Source organism: Budorcas taxicolor, chromosome 9 (genome assembly GCF_023091745.1).
Source record: "Budorcas taxicolor isolate Tak-1 chromosome 9, Takin1.1, whole genome shotgun sequence".
Classification (NCBI taxonomy): Eukaryota; Metazoa; Chordata; class Mammalia; order Artiodactyla; family Bovidae; genus Budorcas; species Budorcas taxicolor.
Genome location: NC_068918.1, coordinates 55371811 through 55384761, shown reverse-complemented (window position 1 = coordinate 55384761; position 12951 = coordinate 55371811). Strand labels below are relative to the sequence as shown.

General features: G+C 37.9%; 1 protein-coding gene across 1 annotated transcript in view; it reads right to left on the bottom strand.

Annotated features, from left to right (window-relative positions):
* The window catches only part of SNX14 (sorting nexin 14), a 69946-nt gene that overhangs the window by 52337 nt on the left and 4658 nt on the right, over nt 1-12951 (bottom strand). The window contains exons 3-5 of the mRNA XM_052646110.1: nt 1796-1916; nt 572-648; nt 412-490 (exon numbers count right to left, since the gene is read on the bottom strand). Of these exons, the coding sequence (XP_052502070.1) occupies nt 412-490; nt 572-648; nt 1796-1916 (277 nt within the window). The remainder of the gene's footprint in view (nt 1-411; nt 491-571; nt 649-1795; nt 1917-12951) is intronic.

The following is a 12951-nucleotide window of genomic DNA, read 5'->3' as shown; positions in this document are numbered from 1 at the left end:
ATCTCAAAGAAATAACTAAAACATGGTATATTACCAAAAAGATACATATAAAATGTGACTGCCACAAAGAGATCACACTTCCTGTTCCTATATTATGCAGAAACAGTGAAATGTATCCTGTTCTCTGCTCTATTCTGGTTATTTCTACTGCCATATTATAAAAAATGACTATTTCTTAAAGAGATAAATAGTAACTAGGTAAAACTATTTTCTTTGGCCAAAATGTTCATTTTTATTAGATATGGAATCAAAAAATACTTATGACTTACAATTCAAGTTGTGTAACAATCAACTATCTAACCAAGAATCAACTAGGTGGCATTTATTAAAATGCTCCGTGATTCCATTTCCCATTAAGTATCTAACATTTTTTGCTTGGGTATACACAGCAATATTAATTAAATCAGTTACCTCTGAGAGAGATGCATCAACCTTAGAAGAAATTTTCAGGTCTAGCCATGGCTGGTAGTTCTCAAGTAGCAAGGAAGGCCTAAAGAAAATCATACAGTTAAATTGCTTGAAACCCAAAACTTAACGGAAAATATCAACAAATTAAAAGTGTTTAACTTACCTATGTCGCTTACATTTCACCTTACCACAAACAGCACAGCTACGACCTTGAGGAAACAATTCCTGAAGTCCTAATTGCTAAAAAAGGGAAGTGGGGAGATTTGTCTTTACATTACACATCATATTTACTAAAGAGAATCAACTTTTCAAAAAATGGTTAATCAGTGTATGAATTCAGAGGACATGATTTTTTTTTATTACTGTCTGCTTTAACACTGAAACTATTCTTTACAATAAATAAATCTTGCTATACCAAACTGCCAACAGGAGAAAAATACCAAATGAAATGCTTTATAATAACTAAGCCAAATTCCCAAGCTTAAAATTAAAGTCAATTGCTATGCTCACTTATTTAAAAAAAAAATTCAATCTATATTTGAAAATGATACTCTGCTGCAAAAGTATAAGAAAAAACTATTTTCTATTTCTCCAAAACCTTTAATCAATGAAGGAGAACATATGCTATAACTAGTCAGTTTCCTGACCAAACACAGGGCACCATTTACAGCCGTATTTCCTCTGAGCAGAAATATCAACCAACCTAAGATGAGGGACTGCAGCTACTTGAAGAATTATCAAGGAAGACTTCAAGATATCCCACTTAACCCTCATCTACACTCTTGGGACTTTACCTACCAGAGACAGACTCAATACAGTACCATCTTCCTCAAAGTTCAGATATACAAAACAAACTATTTTGGTTAAGCAAACTGCCTGATTATTTGTTTCTATGAAGCAAACGGACATCCGTGGAACAATGAGTTCCTGAGTTGCGTCTGTGCCTCAGAATCACCTGGAAAGCTTTCAACAAGTACTAATTATAAGGTCCTAGCCCAGAACTATTCAATCAAATTCCGGGGGTAGAGCCCAGGAACCTGTATTTTTTTTAAAGATTCCTTAGGTGATTCTACTGTACAAGCAACTTTGGGAACCTCTAATTTACTGTCCTCATAGTTAATATGAAGTTAAAGGACACTGAAATTGTGGACCCAATTTTCTGAGCATTTTGAATTTTCTCTTTCTAGCTTCTCCTAGGAGAACTGTACACTTTAAAAATATATACATATGCAAATTTCACTTTGAAAATGTTCTGATGTCTTCCATTATTAAATTATAGCAGATAGATTTTTTAGAAATCACTGCTTTAACATGCTTTCAAGAAGAATATCGAACAGCACAGAATCATATATACTGACTCTTAAAAATAAGAACACATATATTTTACCTTAGGTTTGTATTTTATCATGAAGAATATATTTGGTAACAGAGAATCAGGTCCCAATGAGCAGTAAAATGTGACAACTCCAGCAACAAACGACCAGAAGATCATTAAAACATGAAGATACCTTAGAAATAAATGAAGATAATTATTAGAACCAAAAACACATATAAAACTAATTTGTGCCTTCATTGATTTAATGAGTATTTAATTAAGCATCTACAGTATCAGGTTGATGCAATTCCTCCAGTCATGTTTTCTGTAATATACTTATTAACTATAAGAATATTAGAATGTTTGCTATCAAAAGTATATTTCATTTAAAGTATAAGGAAGTATAAATCCTCAATATTTCATAACTTGGCACCTAGGCTGTCATATTTAACTAGCCAATACTACATTTTTCCAGAATATCTTCTAATGACAGTGTAGTATTCATACCCCACCAAAATTCTGATTATTTTGCATTAAATCAAAACAAAAACTGTACTGAGTACCCATTTAGTGCTACACGGTACTAGGCTCTGGGGATATAGTAAGGAACAGCACTGTGTCTATTTGCATAGGAAATACTATCCCGCAGGTGTAGCAGTAAGGAAATGAACACAGTGTGATGATGTGTGCCATACTATGACAGAGAAAGTACGCGTGATATGAGAGCACCCAGGGCAGAATACACAACCCAAAACAGCAGAGCTTTTTGCAGAGAAAGTTGTGTCTCTGGGAAAACTTAAAGAATGAGCAGGAGAAAAGCAACAGAAGGGGACAGGGTAGAGGAATGAGGGGAATTCAAACTTGAGAGAACAACGTGAGCTAAGTAAGATCTGTGCACGGCTCCAAGGAAGACGTGGCCTTGAGAGGAACCTAAAAAAACAAGCCATAGCCATACCACCTAGTGTCACATAAGTCACATGACGGTGTAGCAATACAGTCTGTCCTCACATTGCACAGTTTTCGGTTACCATGGTTTTGCGAAGCACCAGCCCCTCAACAACGCAGCCCCTCAACAACTCTAACCGTGAGCAAGGACACGGAGTTCAAGCTTCGGTGCCCGCTCTTCAGTTCACAAATCACTACATAGTAAGAGAATGAAGCCAAGCCACAGAGAGAAGGGGGACAATCAGGGAGGTGCAAAAAGTATTTCAAAGTTTCTGAGGCCCGGCTACTTGCCAGTTCTTTCTGCACTTACATAAGCATCCAATGATTCCCCCTCTGCCAAACCTAGAGTAAGATGAGTTTCTTTCGTCTACCATCAAGAGTCCTGAGTAATACCCAGGAGATAATGAACAGCTTAAGAAGATTTTAAGAGTTTTTAAGAGTTTTAAGAAGGAAAGCAGTATCATCAGATTGTTTAATCAGAAAACCACTCTAGCAGCAATATGGAGGATAGCCTAAACTGGAAACAAGCAAGCTAGTTAGAAAGCTGCTGAAGCAGTTACTCTAGGAGAATCTACGGATGGCCTGTAGAGACTTAGAGATAAAAAGCAGCTGACTGTTTTGAGACACCTAGGAGGAAGAATTGAGAGGACCAAGTAGGGGAATTCCCTGGCGGTCCAGTGGTTAGGACTCCACACTTTCACTACAGGGAGCAGGGGTTTGATTCCTGGTCAGGGAACTAAGATCCTGCAAGCCAAATGGCCTGACCAAAAAACACCTTTTTTTTTTTTTGGCCTCTCTGCACAGCTTAAGGGATTTTAGTTCTCCAACCAGGGAGAACCAGGGATCAAATCCAGGGCCTCCACAATGAGAGCTCAAAGTCCTAGTCACTGGACCACCAGGGAATTCCCTCAAAAAACAAAGTAAAAAAAAGGACTAAGTAGTTGATTAGATATAAGGAGAAGAGAGAAATAAAAAATCAGTTCCTTTTGGACATGCTGATTTTCAGGTTTCTCAAGATGCACCAAGTAGAAATGAGTTGGACACAACTGAGTGACTTTCACTTTCACTTTCAAGATGTACCAAGCAGAAATGTTCCATAACCAGCCAGGTTTTGGGTAGTTTAAATCTCTGCAGAGAATACGGGCCAAGGATAAAGGCTTGGGAATTACCAGCATAAAGATCACTGAAGTCATGGGAATGAATGTCACGACCAGAGACAAGCTGCAAACTGAAAAATGAAGAGAACTCGACACATTTAAGAAATAAGCAGAAGCAGAGAAATCTATAAAGGTATCTAGGGATTAGGAGAGCTGAGAAGAAACACAGGGGTCAAATCATAAAGGCTGTCAAGATTTTAAAAAAGAAGAATAAGTGAAGAAAGCATTTCAACAAGAATGAAGTAGTTAAACATGATCAAATATTAGTAAAATAAAGTAAAAGAGACTGAGAAGTGTCCACTGGTCTCAGCAACAAGAGAGATGCTGATGAACTAGGCAAATCAATTTTCGCAGGATGTAATGGATTGAAGACTGGTGGGGAAGTGGAATCAGGAAATGTGGATAATTCTCTTTTCAAAGGAAAGAAGAACAATAAATAAATAAAAGAGCTAAGGTGTCAGCTGGAGAGAGACAATTAGGAAAGGTGTTTAGAAAAATCTGATCACATTTAAACATTAATAGGAGAGACAGAGAAAAAAGAAAACGAGGTAGGAGAGAAAAGATAACACAGAATTATTTTCCCCTAGAGAATACAGGAGTAGTTGGGATTCAGAGCCAAAACAGAAAAAAATAATTATAAAAGAAAGTGATATCTCCTCTTCAATACTAGAGAAAAAGAAAGTGTTGATGAGAATGGAGTTAAATCTATAGATTAGACAAAAAGAATTCAAAGCCATATGATGGCCTTTAAGTGAAACAGGTGCTGCTTGAGAGGAAAAGGCAAAGGTGGCATGAACAGGAGTTCTAGAAAACTGAGGAAGTTCTGAAGCAGCAGCTGGAGCGAAGTAAAGAGAAAGGTATCCTCAGGAACTGCTGGGCAGTACTAAAGCTGAAGAGTTCAGTTTACAGGTGTGCGATCTTCTCTAGCAGCCCTCAGTAACCAGGATATAAACACTTAATAAAACAAACCAGCATCACTGATCCAAGGTTTGGATTTTGTTCAGTGAGTGACATGCAAGCAAAGAGAGTCAAGGATGCTGGCAGTAGAGTGGCTAAAGTGATGAGCCATGGAATCTAAGCTAGACTGACTAAACCACACGAGAAAGTAAAGGATAACAGAAGAGGGACAATAGATAGGAAGAAAGCAGAGAAAAGCAGGTACAGTGTGACTGATGGAATAAGAGACGTAGCCACAGGTCAGCAAGTGGGAGGCTTAATTTTTAAGATTTCACAGAACAGTCTCTGGTGATAACACAGGCCACCAAAAGGTGATCCAAGTGAGAGACTATAGAAGAGACACCTCAAGGTAAACTGCAGTATTTGATGGGTTACTTGCACAAACACTAAAGTTACCCAGAATCACAAGATTTAAAATGGAAAGAGTGTATAAACTAGAAGCTTACAGTGCAAGAGACTGATATCAGTAAGAAAAGACAGATGGCAGAAGTTCCAAAGGAGTGAGAGATTTCTACTTCCTCAACAGAATAACTGGTACCAGACTCATCTTCCCACCATAAACAACTGGAAAACTGGACAAACCATATACACTGTTTTTAGGCACTGGATAACAAGCAATACCAGAGAAGGCAATGGCACCCCACTCCAGTACTCTTGCCTAGAAAATCCCATGGATGGAGGAGCCTGGTAGGCTACAGTCCATGGGGTCACTAAGAATCGGACACGACTGAGCGACTCCCCTTTCACTTTTCACTTTCATGCACTGGAGAAGGAAATGGCAACCCACTCCAGTGTTCTTGCCTGGAGAATCCCGGGGACGGGGGAGCCTGGTGAGCTTCCATCTATGGGGTTGCACAGAGTCAGACACGACTGAAGCGACTTAGCAGCAACAAGCAATACAGGAACAGAATCTTGAAAAGAAGGGAAGTGTATGAACCTAGAGCCTGTTATACAGAGTGAAGTTAGAGAAAGACAAGTATTGTATATCAACTCATGTATATGGAATCCAGAAAGATGGTACTAATGAAGCTATCTGCAGGGCAAGAACAGAGATGCAGACACAGAGGACAGACTTGTGGACACGACGGGAGAAGGAGAGGGTGGGGCAAAAGCAGCGCTGAAACACGTACATTATGATATGTAAAACAGACAGCTAGTTGAAAGCTGCTGTGTAACACAGGGAGCTCAAGCACAGTACTCTGCAACAACCTAGACAGAGGGGTAGGTAGGAGGGAGGTTCAAGAGGGAAGGGACGCATGTATACATACTTGTGGCTGATTCTGTTATTGTATGGCAGAAACCAATACAACACTGTAAAGCAATTATCCTCCAATTAAAATTTTTAGAACAGAAAAGGGAAGCACACAAGTGAGTGCCACATCCAGCCCCGTTCTCTGACTGGGGATAACTGCCCCAAATGCACCATGAAATAGAACCAGCTACAGAAGATACTGTGAAGACTGGGGATTTCAGAATTGAAGAATAAAGCACCAAGTAGTAAGAAAAGGTGAAGATGATGATTAAAGGTGCTCACATATTACAGACAGTGAACAGTAAGTGCAAATGCTGTGAGACAAAGGCTGCACCACTCAGCCACAGGAAACTGGTCTCTAGGCCCCCAGGGCAATTCTGCACTTGACAAACATCCACTACAAACCTATCACTAAAAGTTCTCACATAAATATGGTTACTGTTAACTCAAAGAACTGCTACGGATTAACCTGCCTGCAGAAGGAAACACAAACCCTCTAAACCTCTATGGTCCCTGTCAACCTGGCCCCAACTCACTTTTCTGCTCTTATGCTTCCCATTCCTTTATACAAAGCCTTATACAAAGCTTCACTCCAACCAATAAATAGCACACTTGACATCAAGCTTTTAAAAAACCTTAAGTCTGGAAACTAACTCAATGGGTTATAGAGGTATTCACATTATGAAATCCATGTCCACAGCCACTTACTGAAAATCATTCTGAGCCAGAAAGATACGACTCCGAATTCACAATTTTTAGAATCCTTCAACACTTATATAGTACATATTTCATAAACAACATAAATTATATAGCATAATACATCATGTTATAATAACATAAATAATGAGGTATTATTATTAATATTTCCATAGAAAAATGTATACACCATAAATAAATAAGTCAGAAATAAATACAATAAACAAGTCTCATGCCTGTTCAGGTCCAGGTTTTGTTATCAAATGTAACTGGTGTATCAAATCTAGAGGACAAGTTATTTCTTCAGAACTTTTGGATTTCTGAATTATGGATTAGGAATTATAGACCTGTGCTTAGACTGAGTGACAATAAACACTTCATGCAATATGCACATCACTGTAAGGCAAGCATTAACTGAAAGGCATTATTTAAGGAGGAAATCTTTAGCGTTAAATACATTAATCCTGCTGTTCTCAACCAAGGGTGATCTCACCCACTGCCAGGGGAGTTTGGCGATATATGGAGACATTTTTCACTGTCACAACTGTGGGGAAATAAAAGAGAGGTATTTTTTATGGTGTGGTATTTACATCAAGTGACTTGAGGCCAAGGCTCTGCTAAATATCTTACAATGTACAGAACAGCCCCCCACAACAAAGAATTACCTGACCCAAATTATCTATACTGTTGAGGTTATCCTGCATTAATCAGAGACAAATACTGAAAACCAACAAGCTAAGCATTCAGAAGGCTGGGGGAGGAAATACAAATCCAAACACATAAAAAGGAAGGACACACTAAAGAACAGAAATCAATCAAGTAGACAACAATGACAAAAGACATTATAAACTGGTTCTTTGGAAAAATTAATAAAATAAAACCTCTAGCTGGATACTACTTGAGGTTATTAGGGCACCAGTAATTACTCTAAAAACTGATAATTAAGAGAAAAAGGTATAAGCATATATTCTACTTTTCCAGCTTGAGCTATACTTCGTTGTAACTAAACAGACCTTAACAGAGGATAAATTAAAGCAATTCTACAAACACACACACACACACACACACACACATGAATTTAAATTAAAAAATACAGAAGGAATGAAACAGTAACAAATCACCATGTTGCATCCTACAATGATTCAGGGAGGAAATAAATGGTGAAATCAAAGAGAAAATGTGTTGGGCAGCTGTCACCACCTGAATCTACAACATGTGAGGCAACTCGACCTAATGTGGAGTTATCTTTTGATGTGATGTATTAGAATGTACACATCATCACTGAAGTACACCTGCACCCCCCCTAAAAAAATGTAAATCAAACAGAGTTTATAACTCTAACTCCCTGTCTACAAGAAATACAGAGGTGCAGATGACTATCAGCAAAATCCAAAGTATGAACAAATAACCCAGTTTCAACAAGTCAATGGCAAAGGGAAAAAAAAGAGCGGGTGAGGAGGAATGTTCTAGATTAGGGTTGACAAAGGCTTATGGTATAGCCCTCAAAGCTAAGATTTTTACATTTAAAAAAGAATATGGGACAGAGACCTGATATAGCCCGCCAAGCCTAAAATATTTACTGACACTTTACAGCAAGTTGGGCAACTCTTGTTCTAGATTATACTTACAAAAGCTTCAAAGATGCAGCAACTACATAAAATGAGTAGACCCAGTTGCAATTCTGACTAGAACAAATGCATTATAAATTTTTATATAATTAAGAAAATTTGAGTATGAGCTGATTATTACAAGACATTTAAAAATTACTGTTAATTTTGTAAGGTTATGGTTTTGTGCAGAATAATTATTTTAAAAGGAGGAAGGTCAGATTTTTTTAAAATACTAACGGTTGTTGAAGCTGAGTGATGAGTGCTTAGAGGTTCTTTGTACTCTCTTTTTTCTATGTATGCTTGGAAATTCTCAAAAGCAAAAGTTAAAAAAGACAAAGTTTTAGCAAAACAGATCAGGGGAGAAAAGAAAAAGAGAGGATACAAATATAAAACTGTTGACTTTTTAAAAATGCACAACATGAGAGCTGTAAATTTTATTTGGGGCAAAATGAGGACTGCAGTGTGGGAGACAGCACTTTGAAATAGCTCTAAGAAACTACTCCAAAGAAGGAAGGGGGATGTTCAGTATATATGAGATTTTGGTGAAGGGGGAATACATGCAATCAAGCACATATTCTTCCGAAAGGTTTCTGCTAGACTCATGAACCTTTCGTGAGTCACGAGAAACAGTCATCACCATGAAGGCTTTTAGTGTTTTTCTAGGTATCAGGAGATACAAGAATCATGCTAATAAAATCGGCTCCTGAAAATATCTATCTGAAGACCTCTGCTGCCAGTCCCACCACACCACCCCCAGCACAGAGTGCCTCATTTCTGCTCTCCATCCTGAACTTCTTTCAGGAGGTGTTGAACATCAGCAGCTGAAGCAGCACATGATTTAATCCTTGTAGAGATAGATGGCAAGTGCCCATAGCAAGAGCCAACTTGTAGTTGACACAACACAGAATGAAAAAAAAGAAGCAGTCACAGCTATAACTGAAATGAAAAGTAAGACTGTAAACAACTATATAGTCATAAATTGGATAAATAATATGACAAACTTTTAGAAAAAAAAAATGCTAAGAATTAGGAAGTTAAGAACTAGATAACCTGAAAAGGCCAACTATTTATTAGAGGAATTAAAATATAATCAGAGACCTGGCCTCAAAAAAAAAAAAAGGCCCCTGGCCCATATGATTTCACCAAACTTTCATAAAATAGATAATCCTTACTTTATACAGACTGCTTTCAGGGAGGAAAAAAATGAGGAAAAGCTGCCAACTTAAAGAGAAGAGAGAGAGAAGTTGCTCAGTCGTGTCCGACTCTTTGCGACCCCGTGGACTGTAGCCTACCAGGCTCCTCTGTCCATGAGATTCTCCAGGCAAGAATACTGGAGTGGGTTGCCACTGCCTTCTCCAGGGGATCTTCCCGACCCAGGAATCGAACCCGGGTCTCCTGCATTGGAGTCAGACACTAACCTCTGAGCCACCAGTGAAGCCCATTTAAAAGGACTAATAATTTTAATCCCCCAACCTGATAAAGATAATATAAGGAAATCCTTAGGTCTATTTTATTCATGAATAGAGAAATGAAATACTCAGTAAAATAGTAGTTAACTAAAACTAGCAATATATCATAAAGTAAAGAATAACACACCATAAAAAGGCATATTTTTCTAAATAGTTCAATATCTTTTAATCATCATGAACTAAAGGAGAAAAAAAATCAAAACAATGATGCCTTTTAACCTAATTACTAGTTTACAGGGAACCTAGAGGGAGATTCAAAAACACTGCAGGGAAGCAATCAGCAGAAGCCAAATTGTGGAAAACTCTACAGAACAAATGGCCAGTTTCCCCAACAAATAAATTACAAGGTTAAAAAAAGGGAAGAAATTTTCAGATTAAAAGATCATACTTGGGTATTATTTGAATAAATCTAAAAGGCTGTTTATAAATAAGATTCATTATGTTGGCGTAATAGAGACAGGCTCATAATAAAGCATATAAAAATACAGTAAAATTTTAATGATAATTGATCACTTACTATAAATTTCTACACTGCTGTATATTTAAAACTTCTCATCATAAAATATTGGAGAATAAAGTTCTAACAGATTCAGGGAAATCTGAACAATGAGTAGATATTTTAAGGATGCTAACAGCTTTTTTATTGTGAAATGGTATTGTGGGGGCTTCCCTTGTGGTCCAGTGGTTAAGACCTTGCCTTCCAGCACAGTGGGTGTGGGATCAATCCCTGGTCAGGGAACTGAGATCCCACATGCCTCCTGGCCAAAAAGTCAAAACATCAAACAGAAGCAATAATGTAACAAATTAAATAAAGACTTTAAAAATGGTCAACATCAAAAAAAAAAAAAAAAACTTTAAAAAAAGAATGAAATGGTATCCTGGATATGTAGAAAAAACAAAAGCTCTTGGGAGGTCACTGGTGGCCTAGTGGTTAGGATTCTGGGGCACTGCGGGGGTCCGCGTTCAATCCCTGGCCTGAAAACTAAGATCCTGAAAGCCGCATGGCACAGCCAAGGGGATAAAAAGCTCTTATCAGATAAAGACATCTACTGAAATATTTGATACCTACTGACTGACTAACACACACATTAAATAAGAAGCTTTTGAGGCTTCCCTGGTGGCTCAGACAGTAAAGAATCTGCCTGCAATGCAGGAGATCTGGGTTTGATCCCTGGGTCAGGAAGATCCCCTGGAAGAGAAAATGGCAACTCACTCAAATGTGCTTGACTGGAGAATTCCATGGACAGAGGAGCCTGGCCGGTTACAGTCCACTGGGTCGCAAAGAGTCGGACACAATTGAGGACTAACGCTCACACTGAAATGCTTGGGCTTCCCAAGTGGTTCAGTGGGTAAAGAACCTGCCTGCAACGCAGGAGACACAGGAGTCGCAGGCCTGATCCCGGGATCTGGAAGAATCCCTGGAGAAGGGCATGACAACCCAATTCAGTATTCTTGCCTGGAGAATCTCATGGACAAAAAGGAGCCTGGAGGCCTCTAGTCCATAGGGTAGCAGAGAGCTGGACATGACTGGAACGACTGAGCACATACACACTGTATGTTTAATGTTTATAGATAAAACATCTCACATGGCATTTCCTTCAAAATAATTAGGGACAGGAGTGATACTTGGCTTTGAACTGATCATTTTTTAAGCCAGGTGATAGGTATTTACAGGTTTCACTGTACTACTCTATTTTTATTTTGTATGTGATTGAAGTTTTCTATAATAAAGTTTTTAAATGAGAAAAAGAAAAAAATCTATTAAAAGACCATAAGAGCGGATCTCAATGAATGCGGAAAGGTATGTTCATGGATGAAACCATTAAATATAGTTAAGTCATCAATTCTACCCAGATTAATTTACAAATTAAATAAAACTGTGCAAATTCTTTGCACTCTTTACATCAAAAGCAGGAATCGAATTTCCTTCCCCTTCTATAGAGGCTGGCCTTAATAACTCACTCCTAATCAAAAGAATGTGGCAGAAGTGAAGCTACCTAACTGTCTAAATTTCAGGGTTAGGTCATAAAAAAGATACAGCTTCCAGTGGAATCTCTTCCTCACAATACTCACCCTTGTCACCCAACACTATGTGGGGAAAAAAGTCACACGTGAAACTGTACGTAGATGTTCTGACCAAGAGCCCAACTGTATATAAAAAACATACTACAAAACTACAATACTGTCATTTTAAAAACAATTCCAAACTGTTGTAGAAAGAGAAAGATAGACAGACAAAAGAAACAGAACACAGAGTGAAAGGCCCATTAAGTTTGGAATCAAAAACATTGTAGTGTCTGGGTTCTAATCCTGGATATGATAAAACGCAAATTACTTAATCTCTCCGATTGTTTGGTCCTCTATAAAACGGGTGTAATAATAATAATACCTAACTCACAGGGTTGTTATAATAATTAAACAAGTTCATTAAAGTACTTTAGAAGAGCCTGTCTTAATACTGTTAAAGTATATGTAAGCCAATTGTGGTAACTTAAAAAGTAACAAAGAAAATAATAATAAAATACATTAAGAAGTGGCTCCATATATAGAAAAGGCTACAATTTATAAAATAAAATCGTAAACTGCAGGGAAAGTGACTAGAATGTTAACAACAGTAGCCATCTTTAAATGGTAAATTTATGAGTGATTCTGAACACCTTTCAATTTTCTGACTTCTTTACAGTTTAGGGCTTCCCTCATAGCTGTTGGTAAAGAATACACCTGCAATGGAGGAGACCCCGGTTTGATTCCTAGATCAGGAAGATCCCCTGGAGAAAGGATAGGCTATCCATTCCAGTATTCTTGGGCTTCCCTTCTGGCTCAGCTGGTAAAGAATGTGCCTGCAATGAGGGAAACCTGGGTTGGGAAGATCCCCTGGAGAAGGGAAAGGCTACCCACTCCAGTATTCTGGCCTGGAGAATTCCATGGACTGTATAGTCCATGGGATTGCAAAGAGTCAGACACAACTGAGCAACTTTCACTTAAAGTTTATATGAATCAATGTTATTTAAAAACTTATTAATAAGTTTTTCTTAATAATGTCTTTTTAATGTAATTTTTAAAAGCTTGGGCTTCTAAATCAGAATGATCAACATTAGAATCTCATTCTGCTACTTACTATCTATGAGAAAATTACTGAACA